The sequence below is a fragment of the Pinus tabuliformis genome, chromosome 8 (genome assembly GCF_031772625.1).
Source record: "Pinus tabuliformis cultivar Carrire ecotype Pingquan chromosome 8, CPIR1, whole genome shotgun sequence".
Lineage (NCBI taxonomy): Eukaryota > Viridiplantae > Streptophyta > Pinopsida > Pinales > Pinaceae > Pinus > Pinus tabuliformis.
Genome location: NC_142294.1, coordinates 1,362,690,125 through 1,362,704,461, shown reverse-complemented (window position 1 = coordinate 1,362,704,461; position 14,337 = coordinate 1,362,690,125). Strand labels below are relative to the sequence as shown.

Below are 14,337 nucleotides of genomic sequence, written 5' to 3'. Positions count from 1 at the left end.
ATGTGATATGCTTGGTCTTGATTCTTGAATATTCAATGTTCATTGTTCATGTACAACTTACAAGCACATAAGAAAATACTAAAGTCTAATCCTATTGATTTCCTCTGCCCCTCTTGCGAGAAAATGCCACAGCTTTCCCTTTCCCTCTAGATGTAGATGCTGGTGCTGGTGGAGTTGGCAGTGGAGTTTGCTATGCTCTAGAAGCTGAAGAACTAGAAGTAGGAGCTATAGGAGGTAGACCACGTCCTCTACTGGTGGCAAGGGTAGCCTGGGCAGGTGGTGTCACCTGGAAACATTACAATCTCCCAATCCTGAAATCCTAAAAAACTGATAAGTCTGCTGCATTTTGAATGAAATCTAAAATTCTACTTTCTCCATATGAAATCCAATGAGGCCGGAACCACTCTCAAACATCTTGAGTCATTTCATGGTAATGTTAAAAATTTAAGTAAAATGATGAAAATGAAGATTAAGGAGAATGTCACTTTTACTTTAAGAATTTAACATTACCATGAATAGCATATCAATACTAGGGCCTAGAATGCTCAAACCCTCCTTGGCAGCAACCACATAGCTCTCCCCTTCCTTCTCCAGCAATCAAAAATGAAAATGATATGAAAAAAACCAAAATTGGATTTTTATGGCCATGCGGAAATTTTTTACAGTCACTGGGCGATATTTTCGATCGTCGCGCGATATTTTCGGAAATATCGGCGATATTTCGGAAATATCGCGATATAAAATATCGCCGAAAATATCGCGATATTTTGTCGGCGATATTTCGGCTCGCCGAAAATATTGCGATATTTCTGAATATCGCCGATATTTCTGAATATCACCGATATTTCGGCGATATTATCAACACTGATTTAGAGTTTATCTTATTGTGCTGTTACCTCGTGTTTGATTCATCGTTCTTTCCATGTTATGTTTTCTGTAGTGTTTTGAGGCTTTTCTAAGTTCGTTGTTTAATGTAATTTCTATAAATTACAATTAACTATAGACCATCTTTTGTGTAAATGGAGGTCTTATAGCTCTATTTATAGTCTTGTTAGTGAGAGCAAAAAAATGTTAGTATGAAATGAAGGTGTTCTTTTGCCCTTCACTACATAGCAAATTTGTTAATGTCATTGTTGTTTAGTATTCAATTGATCTAGGTTGCTTTCTCTTTCGTCACGCTTCTCTAAGATAGGTGGTACATTGTGCTTTTAAATTGTAAACTTAAGCTGCATTCATAGGGAATTAGAGTGAGAACCAACATGGTTAATTCTTTTTTGATTTTGTAGGTAGAATATTGTGATAAATGTTCTAGTATCCAATGTCACATATCTGTGATTGCTTTTCTGTAGGTGAGCATAACTGGTGTGACTGGTGCCCGTGCTTCAATAGAATCACGTGTTGAGTTTCTTCTTCAAGAAATTAAAAAGGTTATTCCTTCTCTTTTCCAATCAACAAAATATCTACCTTTGAGGTATTTGTGGTTTCTTATCTGAACATTTTATTTGGATTAATTTGTCATCTTGTATAACTCAAAGATATCCTATGACATTTAACATAAGGTAAAACTTATTAGCATTGAACTTTCCTTTTACCAATCAAATTTCAAAGAAATTTGATGTTACTAATTATGGAATAAAATGCAGTTTTTTTGTTTAATTGAAAATTTTCATGTTTCAACCATTGGTTTGAATGGATTAATTTGGTTTTTTTCATGTTTTACCTGACAATCTACTTGGATTGCGACCTTCTTCTTGATCTGATTGGACCATCTTGTTATTGGATGTTTTCATGAAGAAGTTAGCGTAGGCACATAATAAAAATCTACAGAATTAATGAGGGGATTGTGGCCATGATACAAAAGAAAATTGAAGGTGTCTTTATTGACATTGCATAATGAAATAATCAACCATGCCTTAGACACAAAGATCAAAATGATGAAGTCTCCTATCATGGATAATGACAATAACATTGAATTGTTGTCAGTGGCCAACTAAAGTCTTGTAGGAGTCTGGAGATGTTGATGTGCTCTCCTTTCATTGGGAGCATGGGCCCATGCACTAGATCCAAAAATTGTGAAATGTGAAATAGAAGGTTTGCTGCCATACCATTTCTTGTAAGGAGTGATGCCTATGACAACATGGGTAGGTGTTCTATTGATGATATGTGCTGCAGAAACAAGCATTGCTCCCCAGAATGACAGCTTCATTTTCTTGGAGTGAAACATGCAGCAAGCTGTGGAGTGTAAGGAACGGTTCCCTGCCAAGAAATGCTCTCATATATGAGAAATATCTGGAACACATTGCTGATATATTCGCCTTTGCCATCAGTCTTGAGATGCCTATTTCCATGAGATTTGAATTCCTAGAACTTTCCAAACACTTCATCCTTATATTGTAATGGTGTATGCCCAAGGAAAGTGGGAAAAATCATCAATAAATGTGAGGAAGTTGTTCTCTCCCGAATAGAAGATATTACTAGAAATCAGATCAAGAGTCTTAGAAGTTCGTCATGCTTTGTCCTCAGGAAATTACTGTTAATGATGTTTCCCCATTACACATGCTTCACAAACGCCACTCGGTGGTTCGATCTGTTGAAGGTCGTCAACAGTAAGAAGACAGCTGATATGTCACAAAGAACTGCAGTTGGTAGGACTGAGATGCTAGTTCCATAACATACTAGTGGCATTGATATTGACCACCCTAGGAATAAACCCTTTTCTTACTTTGGAAGGAGTCTTTTCAAGTGTGCACATGTTATATTATTGGTCATAATGTTTAGAGGCAACCACTTTGAAATATCATTCATTTTCTTTACAACTCATCGATCTGATCAGAAATTCCATCATTGTATTGGTATGTGTAATATTATAGAAAGAAAGATCTGGTCCAACACAAACATGAAAAACGACTCCAAAATTAGTTGTATCAATGATGACATCACCACGCCTTGTGTATTGCTAAATTGTGACCAATATTGCTCTCTTTCGATTGTGCTGCCATCTCTATTTGAAGTGAAGGTGCCCATGTTTGGTCATATGTTGAGTAGATCTATAATCAACAATCCACGCTTGTTGAAAAGTGTTGAAATACACTGTAGTGAAAGATAGGTGTCAATGTCATTTCATTAGAATGATATAGATATAAATACAATGTTGACAACTTTTGGATTTAGCTTCCAAGGTCTCTCAAACTCTCGATGATAGTGCATATTCCACACCATAATCCTAACAGATAAGTTGTCCAACTTTTGCTACCTCAATTCTAAGGGGTTCTTTTGGGACTAAGCAGAGAGATCAAGACATTTGCTAATGGTTGAATGAGCTCTTTGAATATGGTGGTTTTAGGTTGACCACAAATCCAATTGCTAGCAGAAGCCGAAGTTCTCTATTAAATAATGGTTTAAGGCTGACCAACAACTCTAGAACTTGATTCTAAAACCCAACACATCTAGGAACAATTCCTGATTTAGTAGGATATTGATGGCTTTTGCTAACTAGAAGTGCTCGCAAATGGCGACTTGAAGATCACTGCACACTGTGGAACATGGCCTAAGGTTTAGCAGTTCCTGGAACATTTCCTGATTTAGTTGGAAGTTGATGTCTTTTGCTAATTGGAAGTGCTCGCAAGTGGTGATTTGAAGATGATCGCAAACTTATGTTGGTTTGAAGATGACCACAAACTGAATCATTCTTATGGCTATGACTCTGGCTACAACTCTGATTCTGGCTAAGGATTGAGGCTTTGGTTCTAGCTATGGATTAAGATTTCTTGTACATGCTTGATTGATAGGGATTCAAAACTATAAGCCTCACTATCAATCACTTATATCGTTCACCCCTTGTTAGGTGAGAAGATGAATATATTTCCACAATGATCACATGGATGAGGATAAAAAACTATGATCTTCTATGAGGCTAACTTGATGAGGGTGTCAGGTTCTATTGAAATTGCACCCATTTACAATGAAATTGAACACCATTCTAGCTCTCAAAACCTTGTCATTCCTCGCATTCAAGCTCAGTCTTAACTCTTGGAACTTGATCTTGATCCCTATTCCTATAGCTTTGTCAGATGGAGCAGGCACTTTGGTCCATCTTGTTAATTGAAGTTGGAGATGGAAGGGTTCTTCTAAATTTAGAAGTGTGCTAAATTTGGTAGCGAAACCCATGAGTGAAGCTAAGGCATAGTTATACTTTCTTATAGTTTTGACTTAGGAAAATTCTCTAGTTTTACTATAGTAAAAAATAGTAAATCAAACTCAGCGATGCATGGAGATCTAATCTTAGTTCTACTTGAGTCTAGTGAGCTAGTTTGACTTGAGTTCAAGGAGCCAGTTTGACTTGAGTTCCAATAACCAATTCGACTTGATTTCTGTGAGGCAGTTTGCTTGAGTTGAGGAGCTAGTTTGATTCTATATAGAGGAAGGGCATAGACTTTGTAATCACATCATTACACACTAGAGACGTGTGTTTTAGCTTAGCAATTAGTAAGAAGAGATTCCAATTTAGCGTGCTAGGGCAGAGAGGCAAATGTCGAATAGCCTTAGCAATTTCTTCAATAGCATGCTCACTTACCAAGGCCGAGTCAGTCTACTTAGGAGTGCCAAATAGCCTATATGAGTTCATACAACTGCGTATGCAGATGCCGAGTTGGTTAGAAAGATGCAGAATAGTTCAGAACGTCGTTTTTACTATGTCTTCCAACCTTATTCTGATTTGGTAATACCCTGACCTTAAGTCAAATTTTGAGAAGTATTTAGCGACATGTAGTTCATCCAAAATTTCATCGATAAAAGGAATTGGAAACTTGTTTTAATTGTTATTTTATTTAGTCCTCGATAATCGATGCATAGTCTGAATGATCCATCTTTCTTTTGAACTAACATAACTGGAGCAACATACTGACTTCTACTTTTTGTGATGATGCCACACTTTAAAAGGTCTTGGACTAATCTCTCAATTTCAGTTTTTTGATGGTGTGGATATCGATATGGTTTGATGTTGGTGGGATTTGATCCTGCTTTGACTTCTATTGTATGCTCGATTTCTCTTTTAAGAGGCGTCTTCATTGGAAGATCTTGGAAGACTTTTTTGTGCTTTTGAATTACCTCTTGGACTTCTGGTGCTTCTTCGTTGACCAGATTTGAAGTTAACATTTCTAATTGATGACACTGTATTACATAAGCCTGTGCTCCCTTCTGAATCATTTTCATCATATAGGATGATGATACAATTTGATTCTCAGGTGGCTGGAACCCACATGACTTGTATTTATGCCCTTCCCATTTAAATTTTATAAATTGCTTTTGATGGTTGGTAGAGTACTTGCCTAGGGTTTGAAGCCATTGGGTACTTAGGACCACATCCACTCCTCCTAATGGTACAATGTAGAATGGAGAATCTAGATTATAATCTTGAATTTGTAATTTGACTTTATGGCTCTTCCCAAGTTTTTCAATTTTCTTACCATCAGCGACCATAACCTTCATGTTGAACATGGGAAATGTGAAAATGTTGAGTTTTTTTCGCCATAGTAGAGTCCAAAAAGTTGTGGGTGTTACTGGTATTGATCAGAACCATTACATTTCTCTTCTTGGTATGTCCTTTTGACTTTAATGTTTGGGGCTGCGATATACCTGTCATGGCTAATAATGATACTTGCGGAATATTCTCGTTATCTAGTTTTGGAGAGAATTCTAGAGACACTTCGATTTCCTCTGTCTCTGATTCATCATTCTCTGAATCATTAGTTGCTTCACATTTATACAAGTTTTTGGTCTCTTTTTCTTTAGCACACCTATGTTTAGGATCCCATTTTTCACCACAACGTTTGTGCCCGCCCTCTTTCATTTTTTTCATTTCCAAGTTAGTTTTCTCTCCTTCACGAAGATGAGGTGGAACATATTTTGTGTTATCTGTGTTCACAACTTGGGAAAATCTTTGTCTCGAATATACTCTTTCAACTTTTGGCCACTGCATCTTTTCGTGTGTCTTTTCAACAACATTTTCCTTTTGTCTTGCTACTTCTATAGAAGTGATGTCCTGAAGTTCAAGTTCAGTTTGGAGATGGGGTTTAGGCCCCGTGGTGTATGATTGAATGAGACAAGTTTATGATAATCCAGATAGTTGTGCAGCTAAAGTTTCCCATTCTCGAGTGTATTTGTCCACATCTCCTTTTTGTTGCAGTCTAGTAAGTGCTGAGAATAACTCTTCTTCCTTGACACCTTGAAATCTTTTAAAGAATGCATTTTTGAATTTCCTCCAGCTGATAGCAATTGTCGTCTTTTTCCACCACATATACCAATTATATGCTTTGCCTTCCATTTGCATGGATGCATCCCTGATCTTTTTGTCATCCTTGTCAATACCGTAAATCTCAAAATATTCTTCTGTTTTATTGAACCATGCAACATTGCACTTCTCATTACCGTCAAATTTGGAGAGTTCAAGTTTTTCTCTTCGTTGATATGTCACCACTGTTGGAGTAAAGAGGGTATTGATTTGCAAGCTGCATATTTGAGAATTGATTCCAAAGCTGCATATTTTGAAAATTCGTGTTACTATTTTGTTGATAGGATATGGTCGATGCTTTTGGAGACTCGAGTTTCTCATGTGAGTATGATGAGTTTGACGAATTTGGGTAATTGAGATGTTGAGTAGCTTCATTATTTTGGGGTATTTGATCAAGTGTAATCTTCAACTTGTCACAAACACGGGTCAACATCACCACTGCTTGACTATGATTTAGATTCATTGTATTTGAAAGGATTGCACGATCTCTTTTAAATTCATTATGGTTTTGCTCACGCTGACTCTATATTCTCTTTGATGTATCTTGGAGCACCTCGATTTGTTCGCCATGTCCGGTCACCTTAGTTTCCAGATCTATCAAACTTTTATTGAAATTGGCCATCGACATTGATGAAGCCATTGATCGGGTATGCGGTGGAGTATACTTATCCATCTTAACTTTTCTTAACTTGATCCTATTTTTTTTTTTAATTAAAAAAAATCCTATTATTATTATTATTATTTAAGATTTGTTTTTGTTCTATCTTAAATTATATAATTAAATTATAATTATATTATTATATAACTATATAACTTTAATTATATAATTATATAAATATATATTAATAACTTATTAAGCGGAAGTGGATAGTGATGAAACGTCGACGGTGGATGGAGTGATGGGTCACGATGAATGACAACAGTGAAAACAACCCACACGGAAGGTTAAGCAGAACACGTAGGATCGGGGCTCAAGTAGGAATGGTGGAAGCGCAGCCGAAGATGGTGGTACGATGAGGTGAGTCAACTATCTGTTTGGAAGCTACCAGGAACAAAGATGTGGTGCGACCGCTTTACCAACAGAGATGGCAGAACATTACAGACGCAGGACGAAACGATGGAAATGGGAGTGTAGGGCAGCAGATTTGCAGGGACACAGTGAAGGGGCACAATGGGGGACTAATATGAGGACGATGGGTGCCAGGAGACAACGATTTACCAACCGAGGAATGATAGGCTCTGATACCACCTAAAGCGCACAACAATTTATAACAATTGAAGAGTATTACGTCCAATAGGATTTGAACCTATACCAAAGGTTTAGAAGACCTCTGTCCTATCCATTAGACGATGGACGCTCTTTTTTTTCTCTTCCCTTTTTTTTATTTGAATTCCCTTTGGCATACATTGTCCCGATCTGCCCTTTCTTTTGACCCAGAGCTTTGACCCAATTTAGCTTTCTTTATTATACAGGCAGGCTCCCTTTTCAAGGTTCAGGCCTAGACACAACACAGACTTAAGGTGACACGATACAGCCCCTTGCTTCACCGAGTCATGAATTTGTCTCCTTCGGACCAACACATTCAGAGGTCTGGCCCGCATTCAGAGGGGCAAGAGAAAGAGATAGGAAAGGAATCAAAAAGGAATAAGTTGGGTCGGAGATTCATGGTCCAAAGAATTGATTCATTTCCGTCCAGAAAGGAGATAGATGATTAACCATAGGGGTGTGGTCCACGAGAATTCATCGACCTAAACGAGGTGGGTTGTACTCAAAATGTCTGGTGCAAACTCTTTAACAGAAACATGTATAGATATATTTATTAATTATTGAATGACGGATACAATTGTGGGAGGCCCCTGGCTTAAATACTGCCTTGGGTGCCTCTTGGTGAATGAGCCCTTAGTTAACTAATAATTACAGACTAATTAATTTTTACATAACAGAATATTAAGAGTCCAATAATATTAGCACTCAATGTTTAGTAAAGTGTCATGAAGGTCATGTTATTGTTAAGTGATCATTATTACAGTTACGTGTTAATCGTTAATAATTAAAATAATTTAGTAGACCAACTACCAAGCCATATGAATCTAACTTGCAGGAAACAATCCCCCCATGTTTCTAGGCTGGAAATGTTGAAATGCATTTTTGAAAAGGGCCAAAATGTTTCGGGAAGGTGTAGTGATTTGTAAACGTGCCCTGAAATACTGGCCCATGTTTCTAAAACGTTTCAGCCCAAACAGGGTGCATTCTGGGACAACAAAAGCACTTAAAAGGGGCATAGGACTTGCAGAAAGCACACAAATGCCTAATGACACATAAAAAAAATAAAATAAAAAAATGATGAAATAAGCCAAAAAACATTCTAGTTTTCTTGATCATTTTATTCAAATTTGCAACTTTATGTTGTTTACAAAAACTAATTTTTGAAATATTTGTATTTTTGTTTTGTCTATTTTGAGTACAATGTTTTCAAAATTTTGTGAGGGGTTACAATTCCATGGTATACCGGTTTCCAAAACTCGTACTTATGTCCACAAATAAAAACATATCAAACTTAATGGATCAATCACTCCAATTAATAAGAAGATTCTATTCCACATCTCGTTTACAGTTACATGTATTTCTAAATCTCTACACCGTGTCCGTCTCCATTACCATTTCAAGTTTCAAATAAGTTTCTAAGTACCTTCAGTCAGAACATTAGAGGGACACATTGATTTCATTACCATCTACAAGGTATAAATTCTTTGTTCTTTTTGGATTTCTGTGATTTATCTCGATTATCTTTGAGGATTTGTGTTTGCAACAGTAATTCAGTTAATTGCATTAGCCCAACATTGTATCCATGGAACACCTTTATCATCATCTCTCAATGTCTGGTTCCTTGCTTTTGGTTAATATATGTGAACTGTGCCTTCCTGCTCTTGGTTTAATCATAATATATCTATAAATGAAAATATTGTAGGGATAACATATTCATTGACTTTATCATAGCAGGACCCTGACTTGGTTTTGCCCTTATCACTCTATTTTCCTTAAGTTGTCTTGGTTTGAACAATAATGTGATTCTTTTAATGTTCAAGACTCGTGAATAATTGCTGTTGATATCGTTAGGATGTAAACTTATGTATGCTTGACTTGGTCACATGATGTCTAATATTAAAGACATGGAGAATGTTGATTAAGATTTGACCTGACTACATTTTTTTGTTTTGATGATTAATCCTGTGTCTTACAGGCTACAACTAAACCAGTGGCTGTTGGATTTGGTATATCCAAGCCAGAGCACGTGGCTCAGGTTCGTTTTCCTAAATGCATTAATACCATAAAGTATAGGTTTTGATTCATTGTATGCTAGCAAAACTGTGATTTCATTGATTTCTGATGTTAGTTATATTTATGTTGAATGTAGACAATTCGTAATAGGTTAGGAGGATTTAGAGTGTGATACACCCGTGCAACTTGTGAACCTACAAAACAAAGAGCGTGCTTTAGCTACTCCAAGAAATATGGATGTAATCATAATGAAAGTAACCATTTATAGAAGTTATTGGCAAAGAGTTCACGCTGTAAAACGGGCCAAAGTCTTCCCCTGATGAAAACACATGCTTTATTACTGTTAAAACCACCTATGGACAAAGCCCAGATGTCCAATCCGCAAAGAGAACACATGCTGCTGTCCAAACTTGAAATTGGCTGCTAAAATATAATCTAGTTAAAAAATTGAAATAGGTTCTGTTTTAATTGTTTGAATGGGTTGCATAGAGTGCACTAGGATTTTTGAGGGTGTTACTAAGCTTTTTCTCTGTCATTGCGATTATTTTCTTCTTCTTTTTGAAGCGTTTTAGTATGGATGCCCCTTCTTTTGAGGTTACTGACTTGCCTTTGAGGGACAGAGGGTGCATCCCCGGGGGTGCTAGTTTGTATTCCCCAAACAGGTTTAAAATCATTTGGTGATTATACTTCTATCTAATATCTATGTTTTCAATCTCAAGGAATTGGTGACATCTATCTAGTGAACTTTAAGGAATTTCTTTTGGAAATGAAGAAACCCAGTCCAGATACAATTAATTACTATACCACAGGAAATATGTCAACAAATATTTATTTTGAGATAATGTGTGAAAATATATAGTCTGCAAGAGTAATCGAATTACATGAGACATTAGAGAGGAGCACCATCAGTGGGAACTAAATACTAATAAACATGATAAGCAGGGGTTTTTGAATTGATGCTTGCCTTTGTTTACATGCTGTTACAGATTGCACAATGGGGAGCAGATGGAGTGATTGTGGGCAGTGCAATGGTGAAGTTGCTTGGAGAAGCAAAGTCACCGGAAGAAGGACTTGAGCATCTTGAGACCCTTACTCGAAATCTTAGGGCTGCAATTCCTTAGTCAATTGTATGGCAAGAATATGTTTCCTAGATTCCTGGGATGCTTGCTACTTCTGAAATGCCTCCCATCTTATTGAATGTTTACCCTCCACATTCGAGCACTATGTTTATAAGATGTTGGACTGGTGTTGTCAATACGAACAAGAAAGTAGGTGGTTGAACTTGACACTCTTTTCGTTCTTGCTTTCAGGGAGATTTTGTGGTCTCTCTGTGATTAATTTGTCCTCATTTAATGTAAAAATGTGTTGGCCTAATTTTGTCATGCTAGCTGGGTGTGTTTAGCAGTCTGCCTAAAGAGTTTTATGATACAAACGACAGCTTACTCTGATATCCTGATTGACATCATGTTTCTCAGTAAAGCATTAGATTTGATAGCAATATTCTCTAGTGATTCGGTGATCTGCATTAATACAGAGTTCTGTTAATTCACAACCATTTTTGTCAGAATGAAACAGATTTTCGTTATATTTTAAGTGCACATAGCCAGATTTATGATTTACCGATCGCAATTAAGCCAGCGTAAAACAAATAATTTAATTTTCAGAATATGATGGCACGTGCTTTGATGGATAATGTCAACAAATCGAATCTGCAAACGAACTACACAACACTTATTTACAAGGCTGGCAATGACAATGCCTGTGTCAGTTTAATCAGGTGTAGAAGATTTCATCGTTGTTCAATGGTTTAATCTGCGGATAATATCTTCACACAGGTTGCATCCCTGAAACAAAAGCAACGAAACCCACCACGATTGCAACTTACTCTACTTGAGCATTTGCAATTCAATCAAACTGCAAATCCATTCAAATCTCAGTAGATTGCAAAATAAATTAATGTGGACACTACGCTTCGAAACTTCTAATTGAATATAATTGCATGCTTATTTTATTTTAAGCTCATTCCTGCTTCTCCTCACATATTCAATGTTTTAGGTTTTGGTTGTCTTAGCAAAACAGGCTATCTAATAATTTTTTTTAGTTTCATTTCCATTAAAATATCTAATTAATTGATTATGTAATTCCATTTTATTTATGAATATGTGGGTCTATGAGAGTTGATGAATGGCATTAGTAAAATCATCTGAGTAATTGTAGGTTTTGGGAAGGACATGAGTAAAGTCAAATAGTTGTTGCCTTTGTTCATATTCATTAAATTTCCAAAACATTCCAAAATCTGCAATTAAGGTAAGAATATCTAGTGAAATAGATGAAATCATAAATGTACATTGAAATCGCTAAAACATAATCCAAACAAACAAATCAGGTATGCTAAAACATAATCCAAACAAACAAATCAGGTATGCAAGATAAACTCATGATCCAAACAACCAAGTCAGGCATGCAAGATAAATTCATGTTCCAAACAACCAAGTCAGGCATGCAAGATAAATTCATGTTCCAAACAACCAAGTCAGGCATGTAAGATAAATTCTTAAAACTAACCTATTAGCTCATGTTCACAAATTCAAAACTTTTAACTATTAATGTGTGCCATCTAATTCTTTCCTATCATTGCTAACTGCAAACAGTGATCAACTAGCTTTTAAATTTTTATGTTCTAATTATTCATTGATTAATTAAATTTAATAACTAATAATATTTCATTAACCTCCAATCAACTAACAAATTGAGAAATTCCTTAACTCTAATAACTAATAATATTTTAATAACCTCTAATCAAATAACAAATTAATAACTAATCTATTAATCCACATTTCTAATTCACTAATTTCCAATCTTTGATAAACATCTCTAATCTTAATTACTAATCTCAAACTTCTAAGTATTAACACATCAATTATTATATAACCACTGACTTATTAACCATTCCCCAACCACTAACCTCTAATACTCACCGCTTTATTTATAACTTAGTTAAAACCTCTAGCTTGTAATCTATAATCTTTCAAGGTGAAACCTGCTAATAACTTTTGTGGTATTGACCTTAATAACAGAGACCATCCTTGGAACTTTTAATATAACCTTTAACCCTATATAAAAATAAACTTAACCTTTATAATTATACAACCCTTGATTATTTAATATAACTCTCATGTAAACCTTGTACTTATAAATTAGGAATGAATTATATATTAATTGTTAATTAATTTTATATTATCTACTTATTGATCAATATTATCTACTAATTACTCATAGTAAAAAATAATGTGTAATTTTCAAAATTCTAAAAAAGTGAAGGATGAGAAACACTTTACCTTAAAATGGTTTGTTGATGCAAACATTAGGTTTTAATTTCAAAATATTTGTAAACCTCTTGTTAATCATGGCTCATAAATAATCATGAAAGTAAAAAAACATCCAGGAAAGTTTCTCTTCAATTATTTCGACCATAAAACACATTGTTAAAAGGAAGCAATGAATTCCTTATTAATTTTCTTAAGTTTCGATAGACCAAAGCTCTTCTTTGTTGGTAGTAACCATCATCTTGATCATCATTGATTATCTACCTTTATAATAGCTACCCCTGTACTAATTAATAATTTTAGTTCTTGGGACCTGACTTGAGAACTTATTATGAACTTATTTTTTGCGACATAAGTGTGTCCTAAGTAACATCCAAACTAACTCAAAAAAATTAAAATGGAAAAGATAGGGAAAGAAAATTGCCTTGAAAAGAGGTCTTTTGTATGTCATTCTTTATGTGCCACAAACATTCCAAATGCTTGTTAAGGTAGATAGAGATATAGTAATTGTAGGCTTGTTGATTATATTGACTCAATTGTAAATGAGATCAAGGTGCTCTTAGAATAGTAGCTTATATTTTTTGTGAGAAAGGGTTTGCTAAAAGAGTCTAGATTTTAGTTAAAGACATGAAGAAGTCCACCTTTGATGAATTCATCTTCAATACTACGATCCATAGTGGTGTGCTAGGTGAAACACTAAAGGAAGAAGGGTAAAGGCAAATATACAGACACATGGATTTTGACTAGGTTGCTTGCTTACAATTTTCTTATGCATGACTAATTACTTGTATTTCATTCTACGTTTGAAACATACTCTTGCTAGCTCACGTCACTGACATAACATTATGATAGATCACCATTGCTACATTGCATAATTTTATTGGATTTGTAACATGCTTTCATAACAACTTTCCCTATATTTCTACCCAAAGGTAGAAACATGGAAAATGCAACATATCATTCAATGGATATTCTTCATAAATTCACATACACATAAGTTTGCTAGTTAATTCCTTGAAAAAAAAGGGTTTCTAGTTAAAATTAGGGATAGGTGATAAATTATCTAGCTTTCAGAATCAGAATGGACTTCTCAAGGGATTAAGTCAATTTGAAAATAGAACAAAATGGTGTCACCTACACTCTACAAGTGATGAACAAATCCAAAACCATTCAAAAGCCTTTTAGCATCTTAGCCTTTTAGCCTTTTTAGCTAACTCATATATATATAAAATTGAAATTGTTGGATTTCATTAACAAAAAAGGGTTACAAAGTTTTTTTTTAGATCTTGCCTAGAAATATGTAAGAAAGAGAAAGATCCCAAATACCCCCATATAACAAAGACGCGGAGGAGTATTGCTCTCTTCAGTTTAACAACACACAACACCACACACCTATCCAGTCCCATCATAGATACATAAGCAAAGTTTCAAAACATAGTGCT

At 35.3% G+C, this 14,337-nt stretch overlaps 1 protein-coding gene across 1 annotated transcript in view; it reads left to right on the top strand.

Moving 5' to 3' along the window:
• The window catches only part of LOC149240554 (tryptophan synthase alpha chain-like), a 241,107-nt gene extending 230,247 nt beyond the window's left edge, over positions 1 to 10,860 (top strand). Inside the window, exons 7-9 of the mRNA XM_089373754.1 lie at positions 1,350 to 1,427; positions 9,532 to 9,591; positions 10,556 to 10,860. Of these exons, the coding sequence (XP_089229880.1) occupies positions 1,350 to 1,427; positions 9,532 to 9,591; positions 10,556 to 10,690 (273 nt within the window). The 3' untranslated portion in view covers positions 10,691 to 10,860. The remainder of the gene's footprint in view (positions 1 to 1,349; positions 1,428 to 9,531; positions 9,592 to 10,555) is intronic.
• The last annotated feature ends 3,477 nt before the right edge of the window (positions 10,861 to 14,337 follow it).